The sequence below is a fragment of the Myotis yumanensis genome, unplaced genomic scaffold (genome assembly GCF_028538775.1).
Source record: "Myotis yumanensis isolate MYYU_CA2020_CCGP unplaced genomic scaffold, mMyoYum1.0.hap1 SCAF_1, whole genome shotgun sequence".
NCBI lineage: Eukaryota > Metazoa > Chordata > Mammalia > Chiroptera > Vespertilionidae > Myotis > Myotis yumanensis.
This window is the reverse complement of record NW_027223752.1, coordinates 239,506,619-239,523,017: the sequence shown is the minus strand read 5'-3', so window position 1 is coordinate 239,523,017 and position 16,399 is coordinate 239,506,619. Positions and strand designations below refer to the sequence as shown.

The window sequence follows — 16,399 nt, the reverse complement described above, 5'->3', positions numbered from 1 at the left end:
TTAAGATCCCGTACAGACTCCTCTTGGCTTTTCTGCCCGGTGTCGGGAGCATAGGGTGTCGGGAGCATAGGGTGTCGGGAGCTGTTCGTTAAAAACGACGTCAGTTCACGTCACTTCCTGGCTCACAGTGCAGCAGCGTGTCCTGGTTTTGCCGGCGCTCTGACATGCACCTGTGCTCAGCCTCATGCCCAAGGGAAGTTCTTCCAATACTGAAGGGTCGTGGAGGAGCCTGGCGGCTGGCTGGGTTGGTAGGAGCGGCGTCCGTACACCCAAAGGTTGAGGGTTCAGTCCCTGGTCCGGGTGCGTGGGGAGGCAACTGATTGATGTTTCTCACGTCGATCTTTCTCTCAAATCAATAAAAACATATCCTCGGTGAGTATTTAAAAAAATAAAGTGTGCCCTAGCCGGTTCGGCTCAGTGGATAGAGCACCGGCCCGAGGACTGAAGCATCCTGGGTACCTCGGTTGCCGGCTCAGTCCCTGGCGCTGAGAGGGTGCATGTGGGGGTAACCAATCGATGTGTCTCTCATCAATGGAAACATATCCTGGGGAGGATTGACAAAACAGAACCGTGACGGAGGGAGACACACGTCACTGGCCTGTGTTGAGTCTGAGCCGATTTAAAGTGAGAGCGCACGCATACACATGTCCACGTGGCCTGGCTGCTGTGGCCAGTGGCTGAGGGTCCATTCTGAGCCAGGAGGTCACAGTTCAGTTCCCAGGCAGGGCACAGGCCTGGCATCCCCTCTCTCGGGTTCTGGGACCAGGTGTCTCTTCCTCACCCGGGTCCCTCTGGCTGCGCTGTAGGGTGTGGCTCATTCCTGTCTGCTGAGAGCCACCCCTGGGATATCGTGGGGTCACTCTGGCCTCCTGGCTACCCTTTCCCCACTCTGAGCTCCGGACTGAGTGGCTGGCAAGGCTGCCAGCTGGTAGGAGGTGGTGGGGCTGGGCCTTGCGCCCAGGCCGTCCGACACCAGCCGTGCCCCTTCCCGGCTGCCTGGTCCCCTCTGTCAAAGGGCCCTTTGGGATGTGCTCTCTTGTTTTGTTCATTTGGTATCTTTTAAAGTGGATCTGAGAAGGGAGGCGGTGAAGGTGATGTAGTCAGCTCTCTGACCAGGGACTCTGACCCTCCCCGGGTCCCTCCCTGGCGGAGCGGGGCTGAGGGGCCCAGCCCTGGGTCAGTGCAGGAACAGGCTGGTCTCCTCACGTCCCACTGTCGGCCCTCGGGCCCTCACCTTTCATTTCAAACCCAGGTCAGAGGAAGAGCGCCCGCCAGTATCACGTGCAGTTCTTCGGCGACGCCCCCGAGAGGGCGTGGATATTCGAGAAGAGCCTGGCGGCTTTCGAAGGAGAAGGGCAGTTTGAGGAGCTGTGCCAGGAGAGTGCCAGGCAGGCGCCCACGAAGGCGGAGAAAGTCAAGGTGACGGTGCCCCCAGGGCCAGCGCAGACCGAGCTGGGTCCGGTGTTGCACTTGCAGTGGCTTGAGAGGGTGTGATGGCTCCTGTATCCGTCGCTGCTCAGTCGCCACAGAATGCTCTTTCCAAACATCACACGTTTCTTTTACTCATGTGATGCCTCCCAGAGACCATTTCTTCTGTAATCTGTATTTTCCTTTATGGATATGTAAATACGTAATATCATATATAATATGTGCATCTGTGCGTGTTTACATTAGTGAAATGTGATTAAAATTCATTTCTAGCGTAAAGAAGCAGTTATATGGAGCTGAACTCTGTAAACCCTTCAAGTTAATTGGTTTTTATAATTTTTATTTCTAAATTTATCTGAAATTGTGAAAGTATCCTTTAAAGTGGGCGATTTTTATGTTTTTATAGTGAAGCTTAGAGTGTCTTGTGCTTTTCTTTTCAGCTGCTGAAACCCATTTCAGGGAAACTGAGGGCCCAGTGGGAGATGGGCCTCCTGCAAGCGGCCGCCGCAGCCGCCATGCCGGCCGAGGAGCGGAGAGCCAAGTTCACCTTCCTGTACGTGGACGGCCAGCTGCACCTGAACCCGCACGCGGCCCGGGAGGCCGGCCTGGCTGTGGAGGTGCCTGGGGCCGCGCTGGCACCTGAGGGAGGAGCCGCTGGGGACCCCGGGTCCTGGAGAGCAGAGGGCGGCCCTGTCAAGAGACGGCGGAGAGCCAGGCTGGGTCGCGCTCCCGAGAGCCAGGACGGTGGCCCTGGGACGGGGACAACGGCTCCTCCGAAGGTGGCTGAGCCCGGCTCCCCAAGAGGCCCGGGGTCTCCGCCCAGGAGGAGGAAGGCCGCGGCCTCCACGCTGCGCAGCAGGAAGGGCGACGCTGCGTCCCAGTTCCTGGTTTTCTGCCAGAGGCACCGGGACGAGGTGGGTGCCGTGTGCGTGTGTGTGTGCGTGTGCGTGTGCGTGTGGGGGAGTGCCTGCTTCTCAGTGTTTCCAGGGGCCCCCAGCCCTGTGCAGGTTCAGACCTGACAGGCAACCCCGTGATGGGAACGTGTCCTCCTGCGGGCGAGCAGGTGCAGGGCAGCGGCTGTGGCTCTCGTAGGCTGCCCTGTGCTAGAACTTGGCCTCGCGCTCAGCGTGGCCCTGGGGCATCTCTCCAGGGCTGTGCTGCGCTGGGGGGGGTCCGCGTCACAGACCCCGTGTGTTCCTGACCTCCGCATCTGCTGAGCTCCTGTTTCTGTGAGAGAATCAAACCCGCAACCTCTTGGTGTGTGGGACGCACCCACCGCCGGAGCCACCGCCGGGCTCAGGGCCTTGTGATGCCCCTGGAGCCCAGGGCAGGGCCGGGGCAGGTGCAGGCTGGCCGCAGGGACCGCAGGACGGGCCTCGCCTCGCGGAGAGCCTGGCGGGGCGCACAGCCCGGCGGGAGGTGCCCGGGAGCCGCAGGGTCGGCGCGGGAGTGCGCACTCAGCGTCTGCACTGGAAGGTCCTTTCACCTCCTGGTGCTCCCGGCCTGAGCGGCGGGGCTGTGCCCTCTGCCTGTTGTCAGGTAACAGCTCCCCCTAAACCGGTGCTCACAGCAGCCGCACACCCTGCGTGTCTCACGGTGCCGCGGGCCAGGCTTCCGTGAGGTCACAGGCTGCTGGCCGGGCCTGTGTCCCCTCGGGCCTGACCAGGTGGAGGGCCTTCCAAGGTGCTGCCCGCGGGGCCTGAGGGAGGCCTGTGCCCTGCGGCCGGCGACCTATCCCTGCACCTCGGGCTGCTCCGTGGGAGGCACGGCTCTGGGGTCAGGCGGGCGCCTCTGCCGTGTCCCTGCTGGTCACGGCGTCCTCGGCGTGTGGGATGGCGGGTGCGGGCTCCGTGCTGCCCGTGAGCCTGACGTGCTTTATGACGAAGATAGAGGCAGCCACTAAGGAGGCTGCGGCGCGGCCGGTGCATGGCGGTGCGCGTTCTCACAGCGGCATGGAGATCGAGTGAGTCCTCCGTCCTGCAGCCACGGCCGCAGCCCAGGGGCCTGCGTGAGGTCGCTCCTGCGCCGGACACACGGCACAGGCAGGGAGTAGAGCTGGGACCTGACCCTCACTGTGCGTGGGCAGAACGGTCACCGTGGCGCCACCCTGCTGCGGGATGTAGACTCCAGTGAGCGGCGTGGCTTCCTCGGCCAGGTGGGGGGAGGCGGGTGCTCTGCCCCCTGAGGACTCTGAGGAGTGAGACGTGGACAGGTGACAGGGGAGCCCCAGAGGGGCCTGTGGCTGGGCAGTGCTGCCCGAGTGCAGGCAGCAGAGCCTGGAGGCGCCGGTGGGGGAGGGCGGCAGCGCTTGGCCCTGCCTGCCGGGCCGTGGTGTCGCGTTGCAGAGGGCTGGGAGGGACGGACGGACGGACGGACGGACGGACGGGGAGGCAGGTGCTGCCAGGTGGCAGGGACCGTGGTGGCAGAGCTGAGGCAGGATCTTTGCCTGGCGTGTCCCCAGCTGAGGGACAGGAGGAGCCAGGAGACCGGTTGCTGACCCCTGGCAGAGGCAGGGGGTGGACACGAGGGTGCTCGCGTGGAGCTGGCCCGCCTGACTGGGGTTGGGAGTCTTGTCTGGCTCAGCAGCTGGGACCCTGCTGTGGTCATTTCATTCAAGGGCATGGTCCTCTGGCGTGGTGACCATTTGGGGCTGCAGGTCTGTGGTGAGCGCACACACGTGAGGACTGGTGGAGTGTTCCGGGGCCGGTGCCCAGGACTCTGGCTGGTGAGGGTCTGGACCCTGGAGGCTGACGTGTGGAGGGCGGCTCACTCACCCCTCACACAGGGAGGGCGGCAGGCAGGGCACAGCGCTGCTGGCTGAGGGCTGCTGGGAGCACCGGGTGAGGGTGACGCCGCTGAGAGGGACATGCGGACACTGGAGGCGGGTGCACTCCACGCTGCAGAGGAGGCCCGTGACGCCAGCACACGGTGCCCCAGGGCCAGGAAGGACACACAGGGTGGGCACACGCTGTCTGAGGTGGCCGTGTGCCGAGGAGGGGTTTGCGTGGGGGCGGAGTTCCCAGTGTGGGCTGGCAGGTGTGAGGTGTGGGTGGTGATAGGTCTCGGCAGCGCTGGTGAGCGGCCGGCATTAACGGTGGTGCCTGGTCACTGCCCGGCGAAGCGTGGCCCCTGTCACGGGGGCAGGGACACCCCTCCACTCGCCCCGTTTACAGAACTGCCCCGGAGCAGCCCCCACCAGCCAGGCTGGCTCCTGGGAGCCACCCGCGCTCTGCGCTGGTTGAATGGGCCTCGGGCGGCGCGGTCTCTGAGGCGGTGGCCAGCTGTGCCCTCGCATGCCCTGCAGTGTTGCCCGGCCCATCCAAGCAGTGAAACGCATTCTTAGTCCATGGGCATGGGCAACAGCTGTCGGCCAGTTTGGCCTGAGGGTCAGAGTTTGTTGACCTCTGCTCCCCTGCTGTCGCTGGCTCTCAAGCTCAATGCCCACGAGAAACCCAGGGGAACCTTCTACCAGCTGGTGCAGGCCCCGGGCTGAACTGGTCTTGAGAGGACTTGCACCTTCTAGAATCTAGATGGTGAGACTCGGTGATCAGCGAGCAGCCAAGGCCAGCCCCCGGGTGGTGGGTGGAGGGTGCCGGGAGTCCTGGGGACCTCGCGAAACCAGGGCCTGGCTGGCAGGCCTGGGGCTGAGGGCTGCGTCTGGGTGCCGCCTGAGTGTTGGGGTGCCGGCCGGGCGGGACATCGGTGCTGCCTGCGCTGGGGCGGACGGGGCTGAGGGGCGCCCTCAGCACCCACCCTCATGCCGTCTGTCCAGAGCGGGTCCCTGAAGGTGCCGTGGGTGCTCCGGCCAACAGGACGCCGGCCCAGACCTCACCCCCTGACTTTTCCTAGAACTGATCTTTGAACGCACCTAGAAATTGTAGCTTCCTAACAACTTGATGACTTTGGAAAAGGACACTTTCTCTTCCCATGATCGCCCTGTGTTTGCGTCACAGCGAACCTCTGCTCCAGCCTCGCTCTCAGGTGTGAGTGCCAGCGCGTGTCCCCGCAGGGAGAGGCCTCCGCGCTTCCCGGGGCAGGCGAGGCGCAGGCACGCAGGCCCAGAGCACAGCCCAGTGGGTGTTCGGGGATGGCCTCCTCACCATTCCTCCCTCTGCTCACAGGTGATGGCTGAGCACCCCGACGCCTCCCGGGAGGAGATCGAAGAGCTGCTGGGGTCACAGTGGAACATGCTGAGCGAGAAGCAGAAAGCCCGCTACAACACCAAGTTTGCGGTCCGGGCAGCGTCCCCCTCCGAGGAAGACTCTGGTACGCGCTTCGATGCGGTGTGTGCAGTGTGGCCAGTCTGGGGACTGCAGGGCGGCCCCGCTCAGCTCTGACCCGCGGTGCTGTGCTGGCCTGGCCACCAGAGTGCATGGTCACTGAGGCACCTCTGCTGTCCGTGTGGCCTCCCGCCGTGTCCTGAGAGCTGGCCTGCGGCCCCGTGCTTCTGCCCGAGTGGAGAGCTCACAGGACGGTGACGCGGCTGAGCTGGCCTGGGGGTCCTGGTTCCTCCTCGGCCTCAGGCTAGAAACAGACAACGGCTCCTTTGCTTTAGGCAGCGGAAGAGGAGAGGAGGGGAGAGGTGCCCAGTTGGCTGCCAAAGCAGGTGTCTGTGGCCTCGTGAACACCTGCTGACAGGCAGCTTGGACGGATGCCCCGCACTGCTCCGCAGGCTCTTCCTGGGGTGGCCGTGAGCAGCTGGGGGCTGTGGCCTGGAGTGGGCTCCACGAGGCGGCTCGGCAGGCTGGGCCTGACCGGCGTGAGGCCAGGGCTCGTCTCGGCCCTGGGCACAGTGCTCTGTGCCACCGGGAGTCAGGTTCGAGGGTGACACTGCGCTCCCAGGGGGCGTCAGACGCGTCCAGGCATGGACCCTGACCGTCTGAAGTGGCCGTGCGAAGGGGAAGGCGGGTTTGTGGCCCACACTAGTGTCCCTCCGGAGCCTGCCTCTCGTCCTCTGGGCCCCGAGGCCTGGGTGGGCGGGAGCCCTGGGAGCCCCTGTGGACCTCGGTGTGGAGCGCAGACAGCCCTGAACTTGCAGGTGCAAACGGAGTTGCTTCTTTAAGGAAACAAATAAAACGTAGCAAGTTGTAGGGTTTTTAAAGTTCAACTGAAATTCCACTAGTCTGAATGTTAGTAAGTAAAGGATTAAAAAGTACTGGATTATATTTAAACTTTTATTTAGTTCTTTATTGATTAAGGTGTTACATATGTGTCCTTATGCTCCCATTGTCCCCCTCCACCCCCCTCATGCCCCCACCCCCCGGTGTCTGTGTCCAGTGGTTAGGCTTATGTGCACGCATACATATACTTAAATTTAATGTTATAGTTCGTTAAAATGTAATTGTAGCGAATGCCAATCTAATAACCTAGATTAGATGAGGGTTTTTCAGAATTTGATGTGACCGGAAACACAGTCCTTGCAGGTCACAAAACCCAGAGGTTGGGTCTGTGACGTTCGGCCCTGGGGCCAGGACGGCAGGAAACCCCCCCAGCTGGGTTTGCACCCCCATGCCCCGTGGTGCTCAGTGCAGCGGTTTTTTGTTTTATTTGGTTTTCAATACCTTTTTACTGATTTCAGAGAGGAAGGGAGAGGGAGAGAGAATCATGGATTGGCCACCTCCTGCATGCCCCTGCTGGGCATCAAGCCCGCAACCCGGGCCTGTGCCCTGACCGAATTGAACTGTGACCTCCTGGTTCATCGGTCAATGCTCAATTACTGAGCCCCGCCGGCCGGGCTGTGCAGCCTTTTTCATGTAAGCTCCCCGTCCCCATTCCTAGGTAACCTGTATGGGAGAAAAAGGACCCACCCGAAGAGGACTCCGGGCCCCACAGGAGACGCTGAGTGTGAAGAGGCGCCCAGGAAAAGACTCAGGACGGACAAGCAGGGCCTTCGGAAGGTAACGTCCAGGTTTGCCCGGCACTGGACCCCGTGCTGTGCGACCCTGACCCCTGGCATCTTGTCCTCCCCACCCCGTGGGCTGCTCTCCCGGCACCTGGGCGGAGGCCGCTGCCGAGAGCAGCTCTGACCTGCCAGGGGCCGGAGCACCAGCCCGATAGCAGCTGCCAGAGAAAAGCCCGCGACCCTCTGAGCGGCACTCGGCGTGGAGCCCGGGTCTCTGGGGCTTGCTGACGGCGCTGTCACAGCTCAGCCTCCGGAGACGCGGGGTCTGCTTCAGCGACAGGTGTGGCGGCCGCATAGGCCCTGAGCGGCTCTCACGAGCTCACTGAGTGTCAGGAGCTCGGGGTGTCTGTAGGGCCCCGCGGTGCTGCGCCGGCCTGTCCGCGTGGCTCAGGAGGCGTGGCCAGTGCCGCTGCGGTGCTCCGTTTCTCTGCTCTGTCCACACACAGAGGCCCGGTCACACACGGCGGACGTGTGCACAGTTGGTACCTGCACTTCGTTTCTGTGAAGCCGTCCTGGCAGCTCTGGGGGGCTGGCCCTGCCGTGCTCGGGCCCCAGGCGGTTCCTGCGCGCGAGGCAGGAGCGCCGCTCCGGGCCCTGGCTCTGCCAGCAGCCTGTCTGACACAGTGCTTTGAAGTATTCGTATACGTGACTTACCAAGCTACGGCCCTGACATTAAAGTCTCAGAATTCACACTGAGTGGCTGGGTAGACACGTCTTAGAACGCGCCGCCCAGGAAACCGCATGTGACGGCAGGGCGGTGTCTGCCCCGCTGGGCGGGTGGGCGCGGTGCAGTGCAGGGTGGCAGGAGGCCTTGGCCACGGCGCCCGCACGGTGGTTTCAGTGACATGACTCCTGAGGGCTGGACAGATGCTCACGGTGCCTGCTTGGTTTGCGCCACATGCTCGGCTATGAAATGTGCTCGTATGTGAGCGTGAGGTTTGTGTGGCACTTGTCTGCGAGCGTGACATCCTGCAGAGGATGGGCTTGTGGGGAGGTTGGCACTGACAACCTGGTGCCACGTCAGGGGCTGGGCAGCCTGGAGAGGGTCCTGTCCACGCCCCACACCCTGGTTAGTCAAGCGTGCGAGCCCGTGTGTGCGAACGGGGGCTGGGCTGCTGGTGACCTGCCAGACGCTTCCCAGGAAGAAGTTTGGTCACACATCTTTCAGCAGCCTCCGCTAGTTCACGTTAGGAGATACTTTACTTTTCCTTCATTCCTTTTTTTTTTTTTTTAATAACAGAGAGAGACCATTGCAGACAGAACGTCCCGCACAGGATCCTGCAAGGCCGCAGAGGCTCTGTCCTCCCTGAAGAGCCAGGCAGGTAAGGTGGGCCTGGGAGATGGGGGGCGGGTGGAGACAGGCCGGCCTCTGTCCTGGTGGGTGGGCGGGAGGCTGGGCTGGGAGGGACCGGAGCCTTCAGGGGTCAGAGCCACAGTCAGGCTGGACCGGTGCCAGGACGGCTCCGTGCACGTGAAGAGCAGACCCTCTTAGTGGTCAGTGTTCAGCGACTCAGCTAGGTCTCTTGAAGCCACTGCTGTGGGCTCTGCGAGGCTGTGTTGTTCTGCTGGAGAAGGGGCCCCAGCAGGCCAGCGGGCTCCCTCCCGTGCTGGCCGCGGTCAGCTCCCCACTCCAGCGTGTGATCCGGCGTCGGTGCCTCGGAACGAGCTTAGACGTTTGTGAAAAGTAACTGTCAGGACAGTGCCGGGCAGACACCTTAGCCATCCTGACGGCTTCTCTGGGGGGTCTGCCTGGTGGTTTATTTATTTAAATAAATTTTTGATTGATTGATTTGGGGAAGAGAGAGATGGATTTGTTGTTCCACCTGTTTATTTGTTCACTGGTTGGTTCTTGTATGTGCCCTGACTGGGGATGGAGTCTGCAACCAACTGAGCTACGCGGCCGGGGCTTCTCTGTTCGTTTATTTTTTATTTGGATATTTTTCCATTGGTTTTTAGAGAGAGTGGCAGGGAGGTGGGGGGAGGGAGAGAGACATCGATGAGAGAGAGACATCGATTGGTTGCCTCTGGTACACGCCCTGGCCTGGCACTGGGGAGGAGCCTGCAACCCCGGTATGGGCCCTTGACCAGAATTGAGCCCAGGACCCGTTAGTCCACAGGCCGACGCTCTAACCTTTGAGCCACACCAGCCAGAGCTTGTCTGGCCGTTTACGACAGGAAGCTTCCAGCTCCAGCTCTCAGTCGGAAGGAACGCAAGGTTCAGGAGAAGTCGTAGTGCAGGTTGCAGACGGCGCTGGCGCCCTCGCTCTCTGAGGTGCTGTCCTGGCTGTCAGTCAGCCCGTCAGCCCCGAGACCTGCGTGAGCAGGTGGGCACAGAGTGGGCGTGTGATGATGAAGAGAGATGCTGCAGTGAAGTGGGTAGTGGGGTTGCAGTTGTGTTTCACCGTAGTTTCAGAGAGAGGCTGACCGGCTGTGGGCGCGGTGGTGTGGGGTTTGGTGCAGAGTGCCTGGAGGGCTGTGGGGCCACGCTGCGGGGCCAGGGCCCGGGGATGGTCGGGGACGGTGCAGCTCCCGGTGCGCGTGTCTGCCTTCCTCCACCTGCAGATGTTCCCACAACAGACACGTCAGCCCGTGGTGCGACGGAGCCATCTCCGTTACCAGAGGCACTTCTAACACAGGAGAGGGACTGGGGTTAAGGTTCAAGCTTTACTTCATGGGCTCAAATTACTTTGCAGCAACAAAACACCTGTCTGATGCGTGCAAACCGCTGAAGAAGCGGAACCGGACAGCGGCAGCCACGCCCTCTGCACTCGCCTTTAGCAAGAGCTCATCTCCCTCTGCCTCCTTAACTGAGAACGAGGTAAAACACATTCCCGCGAAGGCCCTTTCCTGAGCCGGGCCAGGCTCGGTCGGCGTCCGGTGGCGCCTCCGCGCTGTGGGCGAGGCGGAGGCGCTCTGGACGTGGAGGAGCCGCGGAGTGGGAAGAAGCCGCCTTTGCCTGCTTGAGCGCACACGGCGTCTGTGTGAACGCATGTAGTCGTGCTGTAGGGCCGATGCATTGAATTCCCGAAATCTCTGTGCTTGTGTGAAAGGAGGCTGCTTTGTCCTGACCTGACGTGGTCACTGGGCACGCGTCCCGACAAGGATGGGACACCTCTTCCGACTCCCGTGGCTTCTGGACCCAGGCTCGGGGCCGTGGCTGTGTCTGTGGCTCTCTGGTCCTTTCGATGGTGGCATATTCGTCGATAGTTGAGCATCGAGGTGGAGTGGCGCCTGTTCTCTGGGTTTGCAGAGCGTGTGAGGCGCAACCATCGCTGTCGTGTGGCGCGTGGACGGCATCGCAGACTGGTCTTGCCATCGTGAGGAAAGCAGAGCCAGCCTCGGGCAGATGCGCCAGCGCTCGTCCAGGGGACGTGTGGGATTCAGGACTCAGGTGCCCAAGGAGCTCAGTTCAGGGTTCACGTCGTCTTTCGTTCCCCGTCGCTCTCCTTTCCTCACGGTCGACAGGAGCCCCGTTCCTAGAATTGTGAGGAGAGAGCCCTGGGCCTTCGGGACAGGGCAGTGGGGCCGGGCGGGCAGCTCCTCAGCCTGTTGTGTTGGAAGGTGGCGCTGTCTCTGGCGTGGCCCCAGCGGGCGGGCATTCAGCTCTCCGCCAGCCTCATTGCTTCCTCCCATAGACGAGGCCAGGCCTTCCACGTGTGGGGCGTCTTCCAGTTGCCAAGGTGCAGGGGGCCTGAGCTCGCTGCCCGGTCCTCTGGCTCCCGCTGCTCAGAGTGGTGACCGGCTGCCCCATGGGCCGGTCCAGGCCTCCTCGCCAGCGCTGTGTGCGGAAGCTGGGCCTTCTTACACCGGGCGCCCCCGGAGGCAGCAGAGTTCCTCACGAACCCCAGGAGCCTGTTGAGATGAGAGAAGGCTCGTCCTGTATAAGAGTTTTCCCCTTTCCTGTCCACGTCAGCTCTGGGCCCTAGAGTTATGGAGAGGGGCCCGCAAGTCGAAACAAGGCCCAGGGCCCGGCCTGTGCTTGCCCTTCTGGGTCAGGGCTTCGGGGACCTTCCTGACGCCTCGTCCCGCGCTCCTGTGGGGCACAGGCGGGGGCAGACACGGAGGCTGCTTTCCTGCCTGTGTCCCTGCCCTGGGCCTGGCCTGGACGAGGGGAGCTGGCGTGGTGGGTGCAGAGGGCGCCCCGTTAGACAAGCCGGCGGTCCGACGCTCATTCTCCGAGGCTGGGCTGCAGCTGGGCGGCGTAGCCGTTCGTAGGAACTGGGGAAGCACGTTCTCATTGTTGGACGTAGTTGACCGTCAGTTCTTTTACTTCGGAAACGGACAGGCTGTCAGACACACCTGTATCGCGGACGCCCACCCCCCTCGCCTTTTGGGGGTGAGGTTCAGGTCTGCCTCTGCTCCTCACGTAGAACAAGTAAGCCATAGGCCTCCCCTTGGCCACGTGGCTGACACCGATCTTCCCTCCGAGTTGGTGTCACAGAACGATAGAGTCCCCGACCGCTGCAGGGGGCCCGGAGCCTGGCTGTCACTGAAGCGCACACGGCCCACCCCCAGCACGTGCCACGCTGAGTGCCTGCAGCATGTGAGGCACGGCGTCCCCCGCAGCCCGCCGGTCGCCCCACGGGAGCCGACACCGGGCCCTGTGCCGGGCTCAGGCCAGCCCTCATTCGGGCCACCGGCCCATTCCCTCCCCCTCGACCCAAGGAAGGGACCAGAGAGGGTGGGTGTTTCAAGGCGTTTCAGGTCATGTTACACTTCAGTCCCTCTCAGAAGGGCGTGTGCGGCCAAGTGTACACACGCACGGTCCCCGCACCGTCCCCGACGCCTGGCGAGACAGGATGGGGGGACCCTCGCGTGACAGAGCCTCAGAGTGGATGGGAGTCCCATGCTGTCACTGCATTTCTCATTCCCTCAGTAGAGCAAATCCTTACTGTTTCCGCCTTCACTGGTGACAGCTTTTGTGGGAGCCCACAGCCGTCAAGTTGGACTGAGCTCAGCTGCCCTGTGCTGCCCCTGACCCGGCGCCGTGTCCAGGATGCCGGCGGGCGGGGGGCGGGGGGACCGTCTCGTCGCGCACCCTGTGGCGCTCCGCGGTCACCCCGTGGAGGATGAGTGGCAGGCTGTTTATGTTGGTGTTAATAAACGCATACAAGGAAGGAAACAGCACATTTTAAGACCGAGGTAAGATACTATTCGAGGCATTTAACCAGTCACATTTATCCCACGACAGAAACACATCCGCAGCCCAGCGGTCACTGTAGGCTCAGGCTGGAGGCTGCCCTCAGCCAGGTGTCCGGGCCTGTGACAGGGACACACACTGAGGTTCAGTCCTGTCCTGCAGCTCATACTTCCTGGGTTTTTACTGACCAGCATTGGCATCGGGGCTCCGGGAACTGCACAGACAGCACACTGAGCCGCGCCCGCCAGCCGTGTGCAGTCGCTGCTGTGGACACAGCTAGTTTCCAGCGTACAAGGCGGGAAGGTTTTGATTCTGTCTTTTTTACTAAACAGTTTTACGATGACACTACACAGAGTAAGTTTACAGGAAGAAAACACCGTTTGCAGTATTGAACAGTTCCCCCGGGGCCACTGGGCGTCGAGCCCCAGGGTCACATGCCCACATGGCGAGGGCAGGGCCTCCGTGTTCTCACGGTCCAGCAGCACGCACTGTTTGCCCTAGACTCCTCCGTAGCCTGTTACTCCTCGTGGAGTTTTCTGACCACGTGTGTGTCCTGAGCCATTATTATTTTTTGGGGGGGGGCCATAGCTTCAAAATCTTTTATTTTTTATTTTTAATTTTGTTTTATTGCTTAAAGTATTACAAAGAGTATTACATATGCCCCCCCCCCCCAACATTCCCCCGGCCCCCCTCCCCCAGTGGCTTGTGTCCATGGGTTATGCTTATATGCACTGAGCCATTACTTATTGTCATGCATACAGAGCCCTTGGGTGCCTGGCTCCTCGCAAGGACGCAGTGGTTCGCTTGTGACAATGTGGTTATAACAATAAAATGACACTATTCCCGCCATTCCATCCTTACCCCGAGCTAAATGCTATGTGGGCGTGAGGAGGCTCCTCTGGGCTGCATCCTGCACGTGGGACAGACTGAACCGAGACCTGGCGAGCTGGGCTCCTGGGGCCACGGCAGTCCGGGGCGGCGGCGGCTCTGCTCGGGCGCAGGGCCACGGCCTCCGGGTGACCTGAGCTGTGCCTCCTCAGGGCCACGAAGAGCCCAGCAGTTACGCGTGCTCCCCAGGAAGTGAGCCCTGAGTTCACAGTGTCAGAAACTGGTGGTGTTCAGATGGCCCTAGTTCGGATACCATCACGGAGATAAAGACTCGAATCGTGGCCTGGTGGATTCTGACGGGCGAGCCAGCGGCCAGCCAGTGACCGTGCTCTCTGCGTGTCCTGGAGAAGGGACCAGCACTGCTGGCCTCAGCCGAGGACGTGGGCGCGTGGGGACGCGGATGGGGTGTGCACTGCTGCAGGGCTGGGGTGTCCCCTGGACCTGGGAGGCGAGTGGGCAGGTGGAGGCGTCACCTCCCCGGGCAGAACTGTCCCCGCCAGCGCGAGGGTGGCCTCGCTGAGGGACGCCCTGTGAGGCCTGGTGGCTCCAGAGGGGTGAACGGGGCATGGGCTCCCCTGGTGGCTGTCACCCCAGCGGCTGAGCTGCCTGTTGTCGGGATGCACTACAGTGTCCGCACAGGGTTGTCCTAGCTGTGCCACCCATGTGCTGAGTGGGTGGGTTCAGGCCGGAGGCCTCAGCCAGGGTCTGAGGCAGCCGCTCTGAGGGCACAGGCCCCGCCCCTGGGTGCACCAACCCCACCCCTGCATGCAGTGCCCGCCCCTCGCATCGCCCCGCCCCTGCGTGCGGCTCCCGTCCTGGCAGGAGGTCGGCTCTTCCGGCGCCGAGTGCGAGTGGCAGTGGTGGTTGTGGTTGTGCCCACGCGCCTGTGTCCCGAGGGCCTTGCTCAGAGGTGACAGCAGGCGGCCGGTCTGCAGCTGTGGATCGAGGTGCAGGCGCCGGGTGCTTGGTGCTCTGTGGGGGGGTCCTGTCTGTCACGGCCACTCCTCCCAACGGGAAAGAGCCAGGGTTGAGAGGATGCTTCTGGAAGCCAAGGGTGCTCAGGTGTCGGGTTCCACAGGCCGAAGCAGCAGCTGAGCGCAGAGAAGGGGGAGAAAGCCCTGCAGGCGGCAGGACCAGGCGGGGTGCGCCTCGGCCTCTGGCCCGCTCCCCAAGATGGGTGACGAAAAGCAGCGAGAACGGCCAGGCTTGAGGGCACAGCAGAGCCAGCAGGTCCTCACGGGGGTAGCTCACACCTACTGCGTCTGTCGTAGAAATGGCCTGAGAAGGGAAGACCAGGTTAGCGTAGCTCCAGCCCGAGACGGGCCTGTGTGAGGCAGGTGACGGAAGCGCCCGCGGCCTGGTGTGCGCTGGGCCCTGCGGCGGCGCTCGGCTGTGCTGTGTCTGTCGTCATGGCGTCAGCGTGTGTACGTGAGGGACGGGCCCCCTCACAGGGCCCTGTCGGGTGAAGGGGGAGCCTGTGTCCTGGGTTATGTCCCTCGATCACCCGTCTGACAGGACAGGGAAGCGGGAAGGCGGGAGCTCACAAGTGGACGGACTTCTTCCTCGTGTGATTCCTGACTTAACGCCTCTGAGACGGCCCCTCGTTCTCCGGGTGGTTCTGGCCTCTGGCTGTGCCGTAGGCACGTGGTGCCGTGAAAAGCAGTCGGAATGGAGACGTCACTCTGACCGGGAACGGTTTCTCACCGGCTCCGAGCCCCGCACTGGCTTTCGAGTTGTGTTTTTAACGTGCCGAGTCCGCTCTGTGGGGTTTGGGTCAGTGACGTTGGTTCTGACGTGCGCAGTGTTGCTGCTGGAGCTGGAATCCTCGCGCTTGCCTAGGTGGGAAGTGGGCTTGTCCCTGATGCAGGGTTCCGGCCTCCTGGGAGGCTCAGGGTCAGGCTGAGACCCGGCGGCCGCGCCTCTCGGGCACCTTGGCGCCTCGGTGGTTCTGTGTTAGGCCCGCACGAGTGGGTTCTCTGGCCCGAATCTAGTTGTTGGGTCACTGCATGTCGGTTGCCAGCATGTGTCGTGAGGCGAGCTGACTGTCGAGGCTGAGAGGGGGGTGGCCCGCCCTGCCCCGCGTGGGGCTTGCTCCCTGCACGTGCTGACGGCCTGGGGTGGGCTTTGTTCCTGTTCTCCAGGCCCCGCGCTGGCCCACGCCCGCTGAGGGCGCGTGGGCTGGTAGGAAACTCTAGAGGCTTGTGTGTCTGTGACGAGGGCTGGCCCTGGGCCTGGGGCCACACCGCCTCTGCCGGGCCCGGCACAGGGTGCGACTCCACCCCCCTGGCGGCCAGCAGCCGAGAGGGCTCCCGTCTGCGAGGCCTCAGGGCTGCTTGGATGGGAGCTGGCAGGCACGGTGGCACAGGGTGACGAAGGGCTTGCTGAAGGTCGCTGTGTTCACTGGCCTCGCTGTGGCCGTGAGACCAGTCTCTGCTGTGACGTGGACCAGACCTGCTGAGCCCGGTCCTGTCACCTGTTGGCCCCGCGCTGGGTGACGGGAACAGGCTCACGGAAAGGCCGTGTGGAGCCGGCACCGGTGCTTCTGCAGCGACGAGGCACCAGCCGTGAAGGCGTTTGCTGCCACAGTCACAGCTCCCCCTGCGTGGCGCCCTGTGTGGGGCCGGAGCTGCTCTCCAGGCCCGACCGGCGGGGACCTGCCTGGTGTGAGTGTCCCCCACACACTGCACGGCTCCCGGGAGCTGGTTCACACACGGTCGCCGGGTCCCAGCGTGGGCGAGGTGCCACCTGGACCTGTCTGTGTGGAGGCTGCGTCCACGTGCAGGAGCGCATTTCTCAGGCCCGCAGGCGAGCAGAGGCTGCCCCGGCGAGTGCGGGGGTCGGGCCGGCCGTCTGGTCAGCCTCACCAGGTCCGTTCCGCATGCGTCCTCCCGGGTGTGGGGTAGACGCAGGTGCGCGGGCCGGGGCTGGAGCTGGGGCTGTTGGGCCCATACAGGGGATGTCGCTGTCACAAACGTGGCCCCTGCCCAGGCTGGAGTGGGGGCCGCTGGGCTGGGCCTCCGCTGGCCCCGACGAGCCCGTGC

The 16,399-nt window shown here is 62.9% G+C and overlaps 1 protein-coding gene across 2 annotated transcripts in view; it reads left to right on the top strand.

Moving 5' to 3' along the window:
• NSD2 (nuclear receptor binding SET domain protein 2) overlaps positions 1-16,399 on the top strand; it is a 43,272-nt gene that overhangs the window by 15,270 nt on the left and 11,603 nt on the right. For both annotated transcript variants that reach the window (XM_070400413.1, XM_070400406.1), the window contains exons 4-9: positions 1,253-1,419; positions 1,869-2,342; positions 5,550-5,694; positions 7,207-7,325; positions 8,571-8,652; positions 10,024-10,148. In XM_070400413.1, the coding sequence (XP_070256514.1) occupies positions 1,253-1,419; positions 1,869-2,342; positions 5,550-5,694; positions 7,207-7,325; positions 8,571-8,652; positions 10,024-10,148 (1,112 nt within the window). The remainder of the gene's footprint in view (positions 1-1,252; positions 1,420-1,868; positions 2,343-5,549; positions 5,695-7,206; positions 7,326-8,570; positions 8,653-10,023; positions 10,149-16,399) is intronic.